The 18,336-nt window shown below is 45.5% G+C and overlaps 2 protein-coding genes across 2 annotated transcripts in view; one reads left to right on the top strand and one right to left on the bottom strand.

Annotated features, from left to right (window-relative positions):
- LOC111960123 (tudor domain-containing protein 7B-like) overlaps positions 1–2,902 on the top strand; it is a 44,131-nt gene extending 41,229 nt beyond the window's left edge. The window contains 3 exon segments of the mRNA XM_070437824.1: positions 689–872; positions 1,149–1,309; positions 2,214–2,902. Of these exon segments, the coding sequence (XP_070293925.1) occupies positions 689–872; positions 1,149–1,309; positions 2,214–2,434 (566 nt within the window). The 3' untranslated portion in view covers positions 2,435–2,902.
- Positions 2,903–5,428: 2,526 nt separating this feature from the next.
- On the bottom strand, positions 5,429–15,434 carry LOC111960380 (calcium-binding protein 2). Its single transcript, XM_023982353.2, is given in 9 exon segments — positions 5,429–7,028; positions 8,734–8,881; positions 9,316–9,425; positions 10,222–10,365; positions 10,726–10,756; positions 11,767–11,828; positions 11,831–11,901; positions 15,150–15,248; positions 15,348–15,434. Coding segments are annotated over 8 exon segments (693 nt in total). The 5' UTR covers position 15,248; positions 15,348–15,434; the 3' UTR covers positions 5,429–6,999.
- Positions 15,435–18,336: the final 2,902 nt, after the last annotated feature.

Below are 18,336 nucleotides of genomic sequence, written 5' to 3'. Positions count from 1 at the left end.
TGTTCGCCAATAGAACCGATGGTAATGGTGATTTACTCACTCGCCTACACATCCTAACAAGGCGTCCCGACCTTCTCCCTCTGTATCTCCGCCTTTTCTTCACGCAAACTGTTTTCCGCAAAGCAGTATATCCTTCCCGTCGGGCTCATTAAAGAAAAAATCTTTGTCCAGTTCGAGGTGAGTAATCGCTGTTCTATTGTCCAGAAGCTCTTTTCGGTCTTAAGAGACAGTAGCAGCAACTTAATGTATAAAATAAGTTACAAAAAATGCGAGGGGGGGGGGGGAAGAAAATAGCACAGTTGGTTAGGAGCCCATGAAACGGCAGCCACTACTCCGGCGCCATTATTATTATTATTACATAGTTCACTATGTAGGGAATATTTTAGAACAGACACCATGTCAGCACCTTTGAGAATTCCCTACTGTCCACATATACAGCGAGTTCCCAAATTATTGGCACCCTTGATTAAAGATGAGCAAAAAAAAAAGTTGCAATCATTTGGGATCTGACTGTATCTACAAATGCATTGTTTTATACAATATTTTAACATTTGATCAGTTACCTGACCAAGTTTTCCTGACCAAGATGGCCAATATTTAATCATGTTGCTAGGATGCCAAAGTCAATTCTAGTGTTCTATAGGTAATTATATGGTCCAAACTCTCTCTAAATCTGTCTCTGCTGCAGGTCATAACATGGATATCTATGTGTCGGTGGCGTGTCATCCGGGCCACTTCGTAGTGCAACCTTGGAGAGATATGTACAAGCTGGTGGTTCTGATGGAAGAGATGATCCTGTACTATAATAAAACAGAGGAGAAGCCTCTCAAAGGGGAGAAGAACCAGATATATGCTGCCAAAGTAGAGAACAAGTAAGTATGTTGGTAGTGGATGGGAGCGGGTGGCATTTTGGGGGGGGGGGGTTAATGTGTCTTGGGAGTGTGTTGGGCCACTGTAGCCCGGGAGTGTCTTGGGCCACTGTAGCCCGGGAGTGTGTATGAGGGATTTGGGTACGTCTTCTAGTAAGATAGTCTGACTGCATTCATTAACAGTGTACTAAATTGGGCACCCAGGCTAAGGATGAACTTGAATTAACAAACCTCTTGATTGAATTAACTTGATTAATTGACCTCTCTGTGCCCTCCCAGTTGGCACCGTGTGCTGGTGAAGGGGGTGTTGACCAACGGTCTGATGTCGGTCTATGAACTGGACTATGGTAAACATGAGCTGGTCAGCGGCACACAGCTCCGCCCCCTCATACAGGAGTTCCGACAGCTACCTTTCCAGGGCATCACCGCACAACTCGCAGGTAACTAAGGAGAGTTGCCCCAGGCAACCATATAGCTTAGACTTCGGAATGCACCCAGACTGCAAAAGAATCAGCAACAAGTGGTTCTTCTGATCTGCACATATTGGAAAAAGAGTTACGTCCCTTATATGGCTGTGTTGTTGTTGTTGTTGTGAACAAATACCTCTGGAAGCATCTCTACATGTGTCACATGGTCCTTGAGCTTGTTAATGTCTAGATAAGTCCATTAGTTATGAGCATACAGATTGTTTGAGTAGGGAGTCCTCTGGTGGCCAGGATAGGAACTGAACTGAGAAATGACTTCAGTGTGAGTTATGAGTTTAGAGCAGGGGTGTCACACATATGGGCCGGATCCGGCCCACGAGGGGGAACTGTTTTGTTGTTTTTGGTGGACGGGGGAACTAATTTAAATGGATTAAAACCACATTTAAACTGTGTAGAAAGGATAATGGACTTATATTTAAACCGTTATTATACCTCCCTAATTATCACCGAAATTAAACCTAGACTGTCAGGGAGCATAGAAAATTCCCAAAATGATTGATAGAGGACTATCTTTTTTGCTATTTATGACCACGAGGACATTTTCAGTGTGGCTCTCCGGACCTTGTTGAAGATCGAATTCTGCCCCTGGGACAAAATTAGTTTGACACCCCTGGTTTAAAAGATATGTGATATAAATGTTTTACTTAACTTTTTTTTCCCATTTCATGAAATAACATTTTTTACTTGCTTATTTCTCATACATAATTCTGAGGATAGCTTTTTTCATATGAAGCTTGTTGATTGGCTAACATTTCTTCTCCACCAATAGGAGTGAAGCTGAGGCAGTGGTTGGAGGAGGCTTCCATTGTGTTCTGCTTTTGTTGTTGTTGATTAACATTACTTTCCCCTCCACCAATAGGAGTGAAACCGAGGCAGTGGTCGGAGGAGGCTTCCATCTTGTTCCGGAACCATGTGGAGAAGAAGCCGCTGGTGGCTCAGCTGGAGGCCGTACAGGAAGCGCATCACCCCTGGGACAGGAAGTTGACCGTCTTCCTGGTTGACACCTCGCAGGAGGAGAAGGACATCTGGGTTCACGACATCATGGTCGAGTTCGATGACGAACTCACCAAAGAAGTGTAGTTAGATCAACCCTGTGCACAACAGTGCATCTAGAGTGCTGGTTATGGCAGGAACAACTAGGTAGGTCTATTCAAAACAAATGTTTAAAAATATATATATATATAATAAAGTATAAACATTTGTTTTGGATACCTAAGTGTAGTTGGATGCTGGACATTTCTACGGATGTTGCTATGAGAAACCAGAACGCCTGTTGCCGTTACAACGGGAGACAGTTGGAATGAGAGGAGACTTGTGACTTGGACTTGTTGTGCTTGAGAGTGGGGGGACACAGTGAAACACACTCTCGCTCACAGTATGGGATGGCATTCTGATCAAAAGCTCAATAATATCACCATCGTGCCGACTTCCCTAAAAGCTTTTTGCCCCACAGAGGAGTTGTCATAATCTGTTGAATGTCTAGCCGTGATATGGGATGGGTTTCCTGACGCCTTCGCTCATATGGTACTTTTGTTTTCTTGACTCAAGCCCCTCCGTAGAACAGCAAAGTTCTACATTTGACAAATTTCGCTCCTTGACTGGATTGTGGAGAGATAATGTAGCTACGAAGGCTTTGGGAAACACATTAGTGTTCCTCTAATTAGAAACAAATTATGGAAATAAATATGTATGTGATACATAAGCTGCATTAACAATCAACGCAAAAAACGTATTTACAGTGCATTCGAAAAGTATTCAGACACCTTGACCTTTTCCACATTTTGTTACGTTACAGCCTTATTCTAAAATTTATTAAATATATGTTTTTATCATAAATTTTCACACAATACCCGATAATGACAAAGCAAAACAGCTTTTTATAAATGTTTGCAAAATGTATTAAAAATAAAAAACGAAATGCCTTATTTCAATAGTATTCAGACCCTTTGCTATGAAACATGAAATTGAGCTCAGGTGCATCCTGTTTCCATTGATAATCCTTAACATGTTTCTACAACTTGATTGGAGTCCCCCTGTGGTCAATTATATTGATTGGACATGTTTGGAAAGGCACACACCTGTCTATATAACGTCCCACAGTTGACAGTGCATGTCAGAGCAAAAACCAAGCCATGAGATCGCAGGAATTGTCCGTAGAGCTCCGAGACAAAATTGTGTTGAGGCACAGATCTGGGGAAGGGTACTGAAACATTTCTGCAGCATTGAAGGTCCCCAAGAACACCGTGGCCTCCATCATTCTTAAATGGAAGAAGTTTGGAACCACCAAGACTCTTCCTAGAGCTGGCCGCCTGGCCAAACTGAGCAATCGGGGAGAAGGGCCTTGGTCAGGGAGGTGACCAAGAACCCGATGATCACTCCGACAGAGCTACAGAGTTCCTCTGTGGAGATGGGAGAACCTTCCAGAAGGACAACCATCTCTGCAGCACTCCACCAGTCAGGCCTTTATGGTAGAGTGGCCAGACGGAAGGCACTCCTCAGTAAAAGGCACATGACAGCCCACTTGGAGTTTGCCAAAAGGCACCTAAAGGACTATGAGAAACAAGATTCTCTGGTCTGATGAAACTAAGATTGAACTCTTTTTGGCCTGAATGGCAAGCATCACGTCTGGAGGAAACCTGGCACCATCCCTACGGTGAAGCATGGTGGTGGCAGAGTTTGAGAGGAATGGGAAAAACTCACCATACAGGTGTGCCAAGCTTGTACCGCATACCCAAGAAGACTTGAGGCTGTAATCACTGCCGACGGTGCTTCAACAAAGTACTGAGTAAAGGTTCTGAATACTTATTTAAATGTGATATTTCAGTTTTTTATTTTTTATAAATGTGCAAACATTTCTAAACCTGTTTTTGCTTTACACACTATAATATATAATGACAGACTGATAAGGGGGAAAAAACAAAGGCTGTAACGTAACAAAATGTGGAAAAAGTCAAGGTGTGTGATTACTCTCCGAATGCACTGTAACTCAACTTATCAAAGACTGTTGTTAATTAAGACAGTTACAGTATGAAGGCCTTTACCGAGACCTGAACACTTGAGTCTGACGTCATGAAGGTTTACAAAACGTAGTTAAAGTGATAGTTCAGCAATTCCTTTGGTCCATAGACTGCTTTGAAGGTAAAATCGCTGAACTGTCTCTAGAAATATATTGCCTCTAGTCAGTTGATGATGCAAAGAAGCTACTGTTATTTCATGTGACTTAGATCGGTTGGGGAAAAAATAAAAGTGGGTTTTCATTTATTTATTTTTCAAGTGTTGAATTTGTGTCGGATGACAAGACTTTCTGAAGATATCCTTAGGGGCCAGGTGTTTTTTCTGGCCATGTGAACTGTGAGAAAAACTCTATAGTTTGTTACAGTATTACAGTATTAGGCTAGTACTGCATTATAGGGCCCAAAGTCTTCCATGATCAGGAAAAACTCCTGACTCTAGATACGCTGCACGATATGTTGGACATTTTGCTGAATTGTTGAGTTACCGTTTGAGTGATGGTTTGGCTGGAGTTTAGCTGAGAACAGAATATCTACTTGGCTTTAAGGGGTAATTCAGCAATTTTTACATATTTAGATATTTTTTTCCTAACTTTGAAATCAGTCTACAGACAAGTAATGACTAATCCACACTTTGGTTTTGTTAAAATACACTGCTTTCATGGGGAGGAAACAAAAATATGTAAAATTGCTGAACTATCCCTTTAAGGGTATTGGTTTTCTTTTCGTTGACATTTAGACTTGAGGTTGACTGCATACAGTATGTAAAATGTTTTAGAAATAAAGTTAAAGGGTCAACTTTGCCAAGTTGTTTGCAGAAGTAAAGTTAATACTGAGACAGAAAGAAAACATAACTTTTTTTTTGTCTAGTTGTCACTCATAATGGAATTCAAATTCTTTATTAAAATAGCAATATGGTAACTTATCTACATGTCATATCACATCAGTGTCAATAAATTGATAAATAACCCAAATACATTAAAGTTAATACTCTTTCCCAACGTGCACACCTTCATGTCTTTTCTCAGTGACCGGGTATAGAGGAGAGAACAGAACTGAGAGGATGGGGAGCAGGAGGGGTGAGAAGAGAGGAGGGGAGGAGTACATCTCATCCTTAGATCTGATATACACATTACATCATTAGGCATGGATATGATCTTGTAGCATACATACTGACACAAACACGTGTAGTTTATTATTTTAAAAGGCCAATCAATCATTAGAAAACCCTTTTGCAATTATGTTAGCACAGCTGAAAACTGTTGTCCTGATTAAATAAGCAATAAAACTGGCCTTCTTTAAACTAGTTGAGTAAATGACTTAAATGTAATGTAATGTAAATGAGTATCTGGAGCATTAGCATTTGTGGGTTTGATTACAGGATCAAAATGGCCAGAAACAAATAACTTTATTTTGAAAATCGTCAGTCTATTCTTGTTCTGAGAAATGAAGGCTATTTCATGTGAGAAATTGCCATGAAACTGAAGATCTCGTACAACGCTGTGTACTAATCCCTTCACAGAACAGCGCAAACTGTCTCTAACCAGAATAGAAAGAGTGGGAGGCCCCGGTGCATAACTGAGCAAGAGGACAAGTACATTAGTGTCTTATTAGTTTGAGAAACAGACGCCTCACAAGTCCTCAACTGGCAGCTTCATTAAATAGTACCCGTAAAACACCGGTCTCAGTTCCTCAGTCCAGTGTCTGTGTTCTTTTGCCAATCTTAATATTTTATTTTTATTGGCCAGTCTGGATATGGCTTTTTCTTTGCAACTCTGCCTAGAAGGCCAGCATCCCGGAGTCGCCTCTTCACTGCTGACGTTGAGCCTGGTGTTTTGTGGGTACTATTTAATGAAGCTGCCAGTTGAGGACTTGTAAGGCGTCTATTTCTCAAACTGGACACTCTAATGTACTTGTCCTCTTGCTCAGTTGTGCACCGGGGCCTCCCATTCCTCTTTCTATTCTGGTTAGGGCCAATTTGCACTGTTCTGTGAAGGGAGTAGTACACAGCGTTGTACGGGATCTTCAGTTTCTTGGAAATTTCTTGCATGGAATGGCATTCATTTCTCAGAACAAGAATAGACTGACGAGTTTCAAAATAAAGTTCTTTGTTTCTAGCCATTCTGAGCATGTAATTGAACCCACAAATGCTGACGCTCCAGATACTCAACTAGTCTAAAGAAGGCCAGTTGTATTGCTTCTTTAATCAGCACAACAGTTTTCAGCTGTGCTAACATAATTACAAAAGCGTTTTCTAATGATCAATTAGCCTTTTAAAATGACAAACTTGGATTAGCTAACACAATGTGCCATTGGAACACAGGAGTGATGGTTGCTGATAGTGGGCCTTTGTACACCTATGTAAATATTCCATAAAAAATCAGCCGTTTCCAGCTACAATAGTCATTTACAACATCAACCATGTCTACACTCTATTTCTGATCAATTTCATGTTATTTTAATGGACAGAAAAATTGCTTTTCTTTCAAAAACAAGGACATTTCTAAGTGACCCCAAACTTTTAAATGGTAGTACATGTGTAGTAGTACACACAGATGCACACATACAATGTTATCTCGTCTTAGTCTAACAAGATTCATTAAAACGATAGCGTCCTCTCAGGTCTTCCAGCGCTTATCGAATGGACAGAATCATGACGAACTCTGGGAGGGAAATTAGAAAGGCCACAACATGTTTGGCCACCACTGCGTTAGAGAATTTTGTGTGTGTGTACCAGTCAAAGGTTTGGACACACCTACTCATTCCAGGGATTTTCTTTATTTTTACTATTTTATACATTGTGGAATAATAGTGAAGACATCAAAACTAGGAAATAACACATATCGAATCATGTAGTAACCAAAAGAAAAGTATTAAACAAATCAACATATATTTGAGATTCTTCAAAGTAGACACCCTTCGCCTTGATGACAGCTTTGCACACTCTTGGCATTCTCTCAACCAGCTTCATGGGGTAGTCACCTGGAATGCACTTCAATTAACAGGTGTGCCTTAAAAGTTAATTTGTGGAATTTCTTTCCTTCTTAATGCGTTTGAGCCAATCAGTTGTGTTGTGACAAGGTAGAGGGGTATACAGAAGATAGCCCTATTTGGTAAAAGTCCATATTATGGCAAGAACAGCTCAAATAAGCAAAGATAAATGACAGTCCGTCATTACTTTAAGACATGAAGGTCAGTCAATCCGGACAATTTCAAGAACTTTGAAAGTTTCTTCAAGTGCAGTCGCAAAAACCATCAAGCGCTATGATGAAACTGGCTCTCATGAGGAACACCACAGGAAAGAAAGACCCAGACTTACCTCTGCTGCAAAGGATAAGTTCATTAGAGTTACCAGCCTCAGAAATTGCTGCCCAAATAAATGCTTCACAGAGTTCAAGTAACAGACACATTTCAACAACAACTGTTCAGAGGAGACTATGTGAATCAAGCCTTCATGGTTGAATTGCTGCAAAGAAACTACTACTAAAGGACACAAATAAGAAGAAGACTTGCTTGGGCCAAGAAACACAAGCAATGGACATTAGACCGGTGGAAATTTGTCCTTTGTTCTGGAGTCCAAATTTGAGATTTCTGGTTCCAACCGCCGTGTCTTTGTGAGACGCAGAGTAGGTGAACGGATGATCTCCGCATGTGTGGTTACCACCATGAAGCAAGGAGGAGGTGGTCTGATGGTGTGGGGGTGCTTTGCTGGTAACACTGTGATTTACTTAGATTTCAAGGCACACTTAACCAACATGGCTACCGCAGCATTCTGCAGCGATACACCATCCCATCCGGTTTGCGCTTTGTGGGACTATCATTTGTTTTTCAACAGGACAATGACGCAACACACCTCCATGCTGTGTAAGGGATATTTGACCAAAAAGGAGAGTGATGGAGTGCTGCATCAGATGACCTGGCCTCCACAATCACTCGGCCTCAACCCAAATGAGATGGTTTGGAATGAGTTGGACCGCAGAGTGAAGGAAAAGCAGCCAACAAGTGCTCAGCATACTGTTGGAAAAGAATCCCAGATGAAGCTGGTTGAGAAAATGCCAAGAGTGTGAAAAGCTGTCATCAAGGCAAAGGGTGGCTACTTTGAAGAATCTAAAATCTAAAATATATTTGGATATATTTAACAGTTTTTTGGTTACTACATGATTCCATATTTGTTATTTCATAGTTTTGATGTCTTCACTATTATTCTACAATGTAGAAAATAGTAAAAATAAAGAAAAACCCTTGAATGAGTAGGTGTATCCAAACTTTTGACTGGAACTGTAAGTGATCGTACTTTTGTGTGTGTATCCTGAATGTTTTTGAGTATTTCCTCCACGTGTGTGTGTGTGTGCACAATTATCTCCTCACCGTCAAAGTCGATGCTTCCATCTCCGTTGATGTCAATCTCCTTGAGGATATCTTCCAGCTCTCCTTTCTTCAGTTTCTCCCCCAGAAAACACTTCACCGCTTCCTTCATCTCATCCTGACTGATTTTTCCATCACAGTCTTGGTCAAACTGAGAGGAGAGGTGAGGAGGGGAGAGGGTTGAGGCGAGGAGGCGTGAGAGGAGGGGTGAGGAGAGGTGAGGAGGGGAGAGGGGTGAGGCGAGGAGGCGTGAGAGGAGGGGTGAGGAGAGGTGAGGAGGGAGAGGGGTGAGGCGAGGAGGGTGAGAGGAGAGGTGAGAGGGGGAGGGTGAGGCGAGGAGGGGTGAGAGGAGGGGTGAGGTGAGGAGAAGTGAGGGGAGAGGTGAGGAGAGGATGTTGAGGACGAGAGGATGGGGGTGATTAAGTAAACAGGTGAGTTAATATTGGTTGAGGGCTGAATCTGAATTTGAGGAAGAGTAGATCAGCTCAATCATGCAATGATGTAAACGCTGAAAGATAAAAGTTTGAGTTATAATGCCTGTGTTTTTATTTGTAGTTTCCTTTGGTTCCAATCTCAATCTCTTACCTGAGAGAAGGCTGATCTGAGCTCCTTCAGCCCCAGCATGTCAACAGTCTCCCCCATTATCCTGGGACCCATTAGCTCACAGAAGTCATCAAAGTCCATCAGACCGCCCACTGCAGAGAAACATACCAATCAACAATCAGGACACAGATAGGGACTGGACCAACACACCAATCAACAGTCAGGACAGGAGGGTTTAGTGGAGTCAATAACCTCAGTCAATGAGATAGAGAAACAGTTTCTGTCAGTTGTAATGTCACTACATTGACATGAGTCTGTATCTGTTCTCCTCTCTCTCTTTCTCTTTCTCTCGGTCTTTCTCCATCTCTCTCTTTCTCCCTCTTCAGCAGTCATATCACACAATCCTCATCTTGATCTCCAGCAGAACTATAACAGGTCTGTAACAGGTTAGAACAAGTTATAAAAGGTCTATAACAGGCTATAACGGTCTGTAACAGGTCTATAACAGGATATAACAGGTCTGTAACAGGTTATAACAGGTCTGTAACGGGTCTAACAGGTCTGTAATGGGTCTGTAACGGGTCTGTAACAGATTTATAACAGGTCTATAACAGGTTATGACAGGTCTGTAACATGTTATAACAGGTCTATAACAGGTTATAACAGGTCTGTAACAGGTTATAGCAGGTCTGTAACAGGTATATAACAGGTTTGTAACAGGTCTATAACTGGTCTGTAACAGGTTATAACAGGTCTGTAACAGGTCTGTAACAGGTTAAAACAGTCTGTAAAAGGTCTATAACAGGTCTGTAACGGGTCTATAACAGGTCTGTAACAGGTTACAACAGGTCTGTAACAGGTTATAACAGGTTTGTAACAGGTTATAACAGGTCTGTAACAGGTTATAACAGGTCCATAACAGCTATATAACAGTTATAAGACACTCACTCCTCATCTTAATCTGTTGTACTATTTCCAGAAGCTCCATCTCAGTGGGCATGTAGCCCATGGTCCTCATGCACTCTGCCACGTCCTTGTAGTTCAGGTAGCCGTCGCAGTCGTAGTCAAACTCCTTGAAGGCAAAGTCCAGCTCTGCCCCAAACATCAAATGTTAGAGGTCAGAAGGTGATGATGACACCATGGAAGTCGAATTACTAGAAAGAACATTCCCATTTAAGTCAACATTCTGTGATGGCTGGGCTGGCGGCCATATTGAGTCTACCCCTGACAGTAGTACTGTCAAAGTTCCGTGGTCTGAGGGGCGTTTTGTCCATTCTAGTCATGCTATTTCTATGGATGACTCAAAGCTACACCCCTTTTACAAATATAATGTCTGGCTGAATCCTAACTTGAGTAATACGAGCTCAATGTAATGAGTGGTGCTACTGGTCAATCTACTTGAAATAAAGCATTCTACTGTATATGCAACATCACTGTGCTAAGAAAACTCACCATCCAACTCAGCTTGAGCCAACTCTCTCTCCTATAGGAAGACAGCAGGGGAGAGGTGTTTTAGTGAGGGAGAAACAACACTGTCTGACAATACTTAAACCAGGCTTACATTTTGTGTAATATTATAGCGCATGACTTGCAGAAGATCTCCATGTACTATCATCTGGATAGGGGCAACCTTGAAGACGTTGGGACAAAAACAGATGCTTATGGCTGGAAGTTTAGGACAGGAAATGTGAGATTTAGACTGTTGTGTAAGAGGAGGTCATTCTGGTACTGTAGTGAGGTAAATTAGTGAGGGATTGGGGACAGGCACAGTTAAGGACGTTTCCTTCTCATGGTGGATTAAATCATTAAGAGTTCCATCCTGTTTCTCTGGGAAAACCTTCAACCTCGTTCACACGTGTGTGGCGTGTTGTGTTGATCCGCACAGCCTACATGCTCACACTGCATGCTCAATACGACCTAGTTGAAGTTCTGATCTGAATGATTCTTTCCTTAATCGATGTCCCCAGGTTCAGGTTCACAATGTCAAGAAACATTTCAAAGTAAGACAACAGCAATTGTTCATAAAACAGCAAACATGCACACATCAATTGGTCTAAACATGATTAAAATAACCGTATAACTTTCCCCTTTTGTTCGATGCTCTTCCAGCATCTTCTAGCCTTAATCCTAATGAGTGGTGAGAGGATAACTACTCTGTGTGTGTAACTTAAAGGATCATTAATACCCCCCCCCCCCCCCCCCCCCCCCCCACACACACACACACACACACACACACACACACACAGTCGTACACGCAGGCAGGCACGGATTGAGCATGCTGCAGATAAGCAGGCAGGCACGCACTCACACACATCGGCAGCAAAGATCAGAAGCTCAGCTAAAATAGCAGCTTCCCTGGCTTTTCACTCCCCACCAAACACCAGACTGCTGTTAGCCTAGCATGTCGCTCACTAAGTGGTGTGGGGTTATAGGTCAGATTATGGGTTAGGGGTCAAAGGGTAAAGTAGCTGTTATGGTGTGTGTGTGGTATACCGCTCCAAACACGCTGCAGAGCAGGGTGGTGTGTATCTTCTCCATGTCCTGTCTCTTCTGCTTTTCTTAGACACCTTCTTGGGAGCCGACTCCGAAACCAGAGCCGAGGACTTCTGGGAGGATTTACCACCTTTGCTAGGAGCCAAGAGACAACAAGGGTCATATTAGAGACATTGACAAGCGCTATCTTACCGACTCAGTGGCCTGGTGGTTAGAGTGTCCGACCCTGAGATTGGAAGGTTGGGAGTAACACTAAAAGACTGTAAAAATGGAGACAATGCGTCTCTGCATGGCACTCAGCATTAAGCAGATAGATTGGGGTAATGCTCTGCGCTAGACAGGCGTCATGTCCACTCCAGTGTGTGTACTTTGTCATCAAGCTGCCTCACGTTACAGAAACAGAGATAGACTAGCATCATGTCCACTCCAGCGTGTACTTGTTCATCAAGCTGCCTCACACTACAGAAACAGGAGATAGACTAGCGTCATGTCCACTCCAGGTGGTGTACTTGTTCATCAAGCTGCCTCACGTTACAGAAACAGGAGATAGACTAGCATCTAGTCCACTCCAGGCGGTGTACTTGTTCATCAAGCTGTCTCACACTACATAACAGGAGATAGACTAGAGTCATGTCCACCCCAGGTGTGTACTTGTTCATCAAGCTGCCTCACACTACATAAACAGGAGATAGACTAGAGTCATGTCCACCCCCGGCGGTGTACTTGTTCATCAAGCTGCCTCACACTACAGAAACAGGAGATAGACTAGCGTCATGTCCACTCCAGGTGGTGTGTACTTGTTCATCAAGCTGCCTCACACTACAGAAACAGGAGATAGACTAGCGTCATGTCCACTCCAGGCGGTTGTACTTGTTCATCAAGCTTCCTCACACTATAGAAAACGGAGAATAGACTAGAGTCATGTCCACTCCAGGTGGTGTACTTGTTCATCAAGCTGCCTCACGTTACAGAAACAGGAGATAGACTAGAGTCATGTCCACTCCAGGTGGTGTACTTGTTCATCAAGCTGCCTCACGTTACAGAAACAGGAGATAGACTAGCGTCATGTCCACTCCGGGTGGTGTACTTGTTCATCAAGCTGCCTCACGTTACAGAAACAGGAGATAGACTAGAGTCATGTCCACTGGGGTGGTTTACTTGTTCATCAAGCTGCCTCACGTTACAGAAACAGGAAATAGACTAGCGTCATGTCCACTCCAGCGGTGTACTTATACATCAAGCTGCCTCACACTACAGAAAACAGGAGATAGACTAGAGTCATGTCCACTCCAGTGGTGTACTTGTTCATCAAGCTGCCTCACGTTACAGAAACAGGAGATAGACTAGAGTCATGTCCACTCCAGGTGGTGTACTTGTTCATCAAGCTGCCTCACACTACAGAAACAGGAGATAGACTAGCGTCATGTCCACTCCGGGTGGTGTACTTGTTCATCAAGCTGCCTCCACGTATCAGAAACAGGAGATAGACTAGAGTCATGTCCACTCCGTGGTGGGTACTTGTTCATCAAGCTGCCTCACACTACAGAAACAGGAGATAGACTAGAGTCATGTCCACTCCGGGGTGTACTTGTTCATCAAGCTGCCCTACGTTACAGAAACAGGAGATAGACTAGAGCATGTCCACCCCGGGTGGTGTACTTGTTCATCAAGCTGCCTCACACTACAGAAACAGGAGATAGACTAGAGTCATGTCCACTCCGGGTGGTGTACTTGTTCATCAAGCTGCCTCACGTTACAGAAACAGGAGATAGACTAGAGTCATGTCCACCCAGGTGGTGTACTTGTTTCATCAAGCTGCCTCACACTACAGAAACAGGAGATAGACTAGAGTCATGTCCACCCCGGGTGGTGTACTTGTTCATCAAGCTGCCTCACGTTACAAACAGGAGATAGACTAGAGTCATGTCCACCCCAGGGTGTGTACTTGTTCATCAAGCTGCCTCACACTACAGAAACAGGAGATAGACTAGTCATGTCCACCCCGGGTGGTGTACTTGTTCATCAAGCTGCCTCACGTTACAGAAACAGGAGATAGACTAGAGTCATGTCCACCCCAGTGTGTTACTTGTTCATCAAGCTGCCTCACATACAGAAACAGGAGATAGACTAGAGTCATGTCCACTCCGGTGGTGTGTACTTGTTCATCAAGCTGCCTCACGTTACAGAAACAGGAGATAGACTAGAGTCATGTCCACTCCAGGTGGGTGTACTTGTTCATCAAGCTGCCTCACACTACAAAACAGGAGATAGACTAGCGTCATGTCCACTCCGGGTGTGTACTTGTCATCAAGCTGCCTCACACTATAGAAACAGGAGATAGACTAGAGTCATGTCCACTCCGGGTGGTGTACTTGTTCATCAAGCTGCCTCATGTTACAGAAACAGGAGATAGACTAGCGTCATGTCCACTCCGGTGGTGTACTTGTTCATCAAGCTGCCTCATGTTACAGAAACAGGAGATAGACTAGCGTCATGTCCACTCCGGGTGGTACTTGTTCATCAAGCTGCCTCACTGTTACAGAAACAGGAGATAGGCTAGAGTCATGTCCACTCCGGGTGGTGTGCTTGTTCATCAAGCTGCCTCACACTACAGAAACAGGAGATAGACTAGAGTCATGTCCACTCCAGGTGGTGTACTTGTTCATCAAGCTGCCTCACACAAAAAATACAGAAACAGGAGATAGACTAGCGTCATGTCCACTCCGGGTGGTGTACTTATACATCAAGCTGCCTCACACTACAGAAACAGGAGATAGACTAGCGTCATGTCCACTCCAGGCGGTGTACTTATACATCAAGCTGCCTCACGTTACAGAAACAGGAGATAGACTAGCGTCATGTCCACTCCAGGCGGTGTACTTCTACATCAAGCTGCCTCACACTACAGAAACAGGAGATGGCCGTTCTATGAGCCATTCTTGCTCACACATGCCAACGATGGTGCAAGGATACTTACTTACCATCTTGCCACCTTGACTTAACATAATCACCATTGGGTGAATGCATAGAAATAAGGTCATCACTCAATGGCCCCGCATACACATTAAAGTTTTACAACTGATGTAAAACGCATTTGGCACAACAGTTGTGATAAAAACAGAGATATTTTCTGCAACAACAAAACAAAAAAAAATGATCCAAGTATCGTGGTGAAGACACCACTTGATATTGTTGTTTTATTTTGGGCATCATCAAAAACATCAGGTGTATCACAACCGCTTTGTCAACCTCAGGTAACCTCAGGTAACATATCAGTGTGTACTCAATAACAATGTCTCTCAATAACTTTATTGTTGCCCAACATTGCCACTGTCTTTCCCTGCTGTGAATTCCCCTGTCTCAGATGTAGACATTGATCTTACCTGTCTGTAGAGGCTGCAGACGTTGCCGAGGTTACAGAGGCTGCAGACGTTGCCGAGGTTACAGAGGCTGCAGACGTGGTGGATGGGGTCTTAGACATCCTGGAGAAAAATGTGGAAAGTTACTCAGTTGTCACACACTCACAAAAAATTCTATGCAAGTCTAGCCAATCACACTGAGGAAAAAGAGGTGTCACCTACTTTAAGGATACACAGTCAAGGCATAGGTCATCAACCAATCTCCCCTTCTATTTTGTGCAAAGAGTACAAAGTGATGATTGATCTGCGTTGTCCTTACCTTCAGCTGTCCAGTACAAAACCAAAAACTAAAGAAAGAAATAGGAGATAGAGAGCTGCAGTCTTTCTCCTTCAGTAATGTGAATGACAGGATTGGGTCCTCTTGCTCTCCTCTCCTTCATCCCTCCTTCTCTCCCTCCCTCCCTCCGTCCATCCGTCAGAGAGTATTATCATGTGATTACCTGGCTAAATGTGTCTAGGTCAGATAACCAAACAACACGCGTGACAGAGTGTGATTGACTGTGGCTCTGTCATACACACACTCACGCACACATTGTCAGTCACAACGTGTGTGTGTGTGTGTGCGCGTGCGTGCGTGTGTGTGTGCGAGTGTGCGCGTGCGTGTGACAGATACAACTCATTTATTTAGTGAAGCAGTGCACAAAATCAAAGGCACAAAGATGAATGATGTTTAATTGAAATTGTATTTCAATTCATCAAATGCAGAGCAAATTAATTGATGAATAAAAATGTAAGATAGGATTCACATGAATAGGCTGTATGGTAACCTTTTATTTGACAGTCCTCTTTCAGTTGGTATTTACCTAGTGTAGATGCAGGGTTGGTGTAGTTTACCTAGTGTAGATGCAGGGTTGGTGTAGTTTACCTAGTGTAGATGCAGGGTTGGGGTCAATTCCTTTTCAATTCAGTCAATACAGGAAATAAATTGAAATTCCGACATCAATTCCAATTTACCTCATTGCCTTCTATGAGAAAAAAAAATGGAAACAGAATTGGAATTTCAGTTTGCTTCCTGAATTGACTGAATTGAAATGGAATTGACCCCAACCCTGCATAGACAATATTTATGCTTAAGTATATACCAAGTCAAAAGCGAACTGCAAAACATACCAGAACCAAAAAAGGGCAGCTGACACAGGGCACACTGGTAGCCCTGAGCCCTCAGAGCCCTGGTAGCCCTGAGAGCCCTGGTAGCCCTGAGAGCCCTGGTAGCCTTGAGAGCCCTGGGTAGCCCTCAAGAGCCCTTAGTAGCCCTCAGAGCCCTGGTAGCCCTGAGAGCCCTGGTAGCCCTCAGAAGCACCAGTAGCCCTCAGGACCCTGGTAAGCCCTGAGAGCCTTAGCCCTCAGATCTCCTCAGAGCCTCGGAGCCCTCAGAGCCCTGGTAGCCCTGAGAGCCCTAGTAGCCCTCAGAGCCCTCAGTGACCTGTAGCCCTCGGAGCCCTCAGAGCCCTCAGAGCCCTTGGTAGCCCTGAAGAGGCCCTAGTAGCCCTCAGAGCCCTCAGAGCCCTCAGTGACCTGGTAGCCTCGGAGCCCTCAGAGCCCTCGGAGCCCTCAGAGCCCTGGGAGCCCTGTAGCCCTCGGAAGCCCTTAGAGCCCTGGGAGCCCTGGTAGCCCTGGTAGCCCTCAGAGCCCTGGAGCCCTGGTAGCCCTCAGAGCCCTGGTAGCCCTGAGAGCCCTAGTAGCCCTCAGAGCCCTCAGTGACCTGGTAGCCCTCGGAGCCCTAAGGCCCTCGGAGCCCTCAGAGCCCTGGGAGCCCTGGTAGCCCTCAGAGCCCTCAGAGCCCTGGGAGCCCTGGTAGCCCTTGAGAGGCCCTGGTAGCCCTGAAGCCCTAGTAGCCCTGACAGCCCTGGTAGCCCCTCAGAGCCCTAGTAGCCTGAGAGCCCTGTAGCCCTGAGAGCCCTGGTATGCCCTGAGAGCCCTGTAGCCCTGAGACCCTGGTAGCCCTGAGAACCCTGGTAGCCCTGAGAAGCCCTGTAGCCCTGAGAGCCCTAGTAGCCTCTCAGAGCCCTAGAGCCCTGAGACCCTGGTAGCCCTGAGAGCCCGTAGCCCTGAGAGCCCTGGAGCCCTCAGCCCGTAGCCCTGAGACCTGTAGCCCTCAGAGCCCTGGTAGCCCTGAGAGCCCTGGTAGCCCTGAGAGCCCTGGTAGCCCTCATGAGCCCTGTAGCCCTGATGAGCCCTGGTAGCCCTCAGAGCCCTGGTAGCCCTGAGAAGGCCCTGGTAGCACTCAGAGCCCTAGTAGCCCTCAGAGCCCGGTAGCCCTGAGAGCCCTGAGAGCCCTGGTAGCCCTCAGAGCCCTAGTAGCCCTCAGAGCCCTGGTAGCCCTGAGACCCTGGTAGCCCTCAGAGCCCTGGAGCCCTGAGAGCCCTGGTAGCCCTGAGGACCCTGTAGCCCTCAGAGCCCTGTAGCCCTGAGAGCCCTGGTAGCCCTCAGAGCCTGTAGCCCTGAGAGCCCTGGTAGCACTCAGAGCCCTAGTAAGCCCTCAGAGCCCTGGTTGCCCTGAGAGCCCTGGTAGCCCTGAGCCCTCAGAGCCCTGGTAGCCCTCAGAGCCTAGTAGCCCTGAGAGCCTGGTTAGCCCTGAGCCCTCAGAGCCCTGGTAGCCCTCAGAGCCCTGGTAGCCCTCAGAGCCCTAGTAGCCCTCAGAGCCCTGGTAGCCCCTGAGAGCCCTGAGAGCCCTGGTAGCCCTCAGAGACCTGGTAGCCCTCAGAGCCCTCAGAGCCCTGGCAGCCCTGGCAGCCCTCAGAGCTCTCAGAGCCCTCGGACCCTCAGAGACCTGGTAGCCCTGGTAGCCCTCAGAGCCCTGGTAGCCCTGAGAGCCCAGGTAGCCCTCAGAGCCCAGGTAGCTCTCAGAGGCCCAGGTAGCCCTCAAAGCCCTGGTAGCCCTGGTTAGGCCCTGAGAGCCCTGGTAGCCCTCAGAGCCCTGGTAGCCCTGAGAGCCCTGAGAGCCCTGGTAGCCTCAGAGACCTGGTAGCTCTCAGAGACCTGGTAGCCTCAGAGCCCTGGTAGCCCTGAGAGCCCTAGTAGCCCTGGTAGCCCTGAGAGCCCTGAGAGCCCAGTAGCCCTCAGAGCCCAGGTAGCTCTCAGAGCCCAGGTAGCCCTCAGAGCCCTGGAGAGCCCTGTAGCCCTTGAGACCCTGGGTAGCCCGGTGGCCCTG

Source organism: Salvelinus sp. IW2-2015, linkage group LG37, assembly GCF_002910315.2.
Source record: "Salvelinus sp. IW2-2015 linkage group LG37, ASM291031v2, whole genome shotgun sequence".
Lineage (NCBI taxonomy): Eukaryota > Metazoa > Chordata > Actinopteri > Salmoniformes > Salmonidae > Salvelinus > Salvelinus sp. IW2-2015.
The sequence above is the reverse complement of the archived record's forward strand: the minus strand, read 5'-3'. Positions and strand labels throughout refer to the sequence as shown.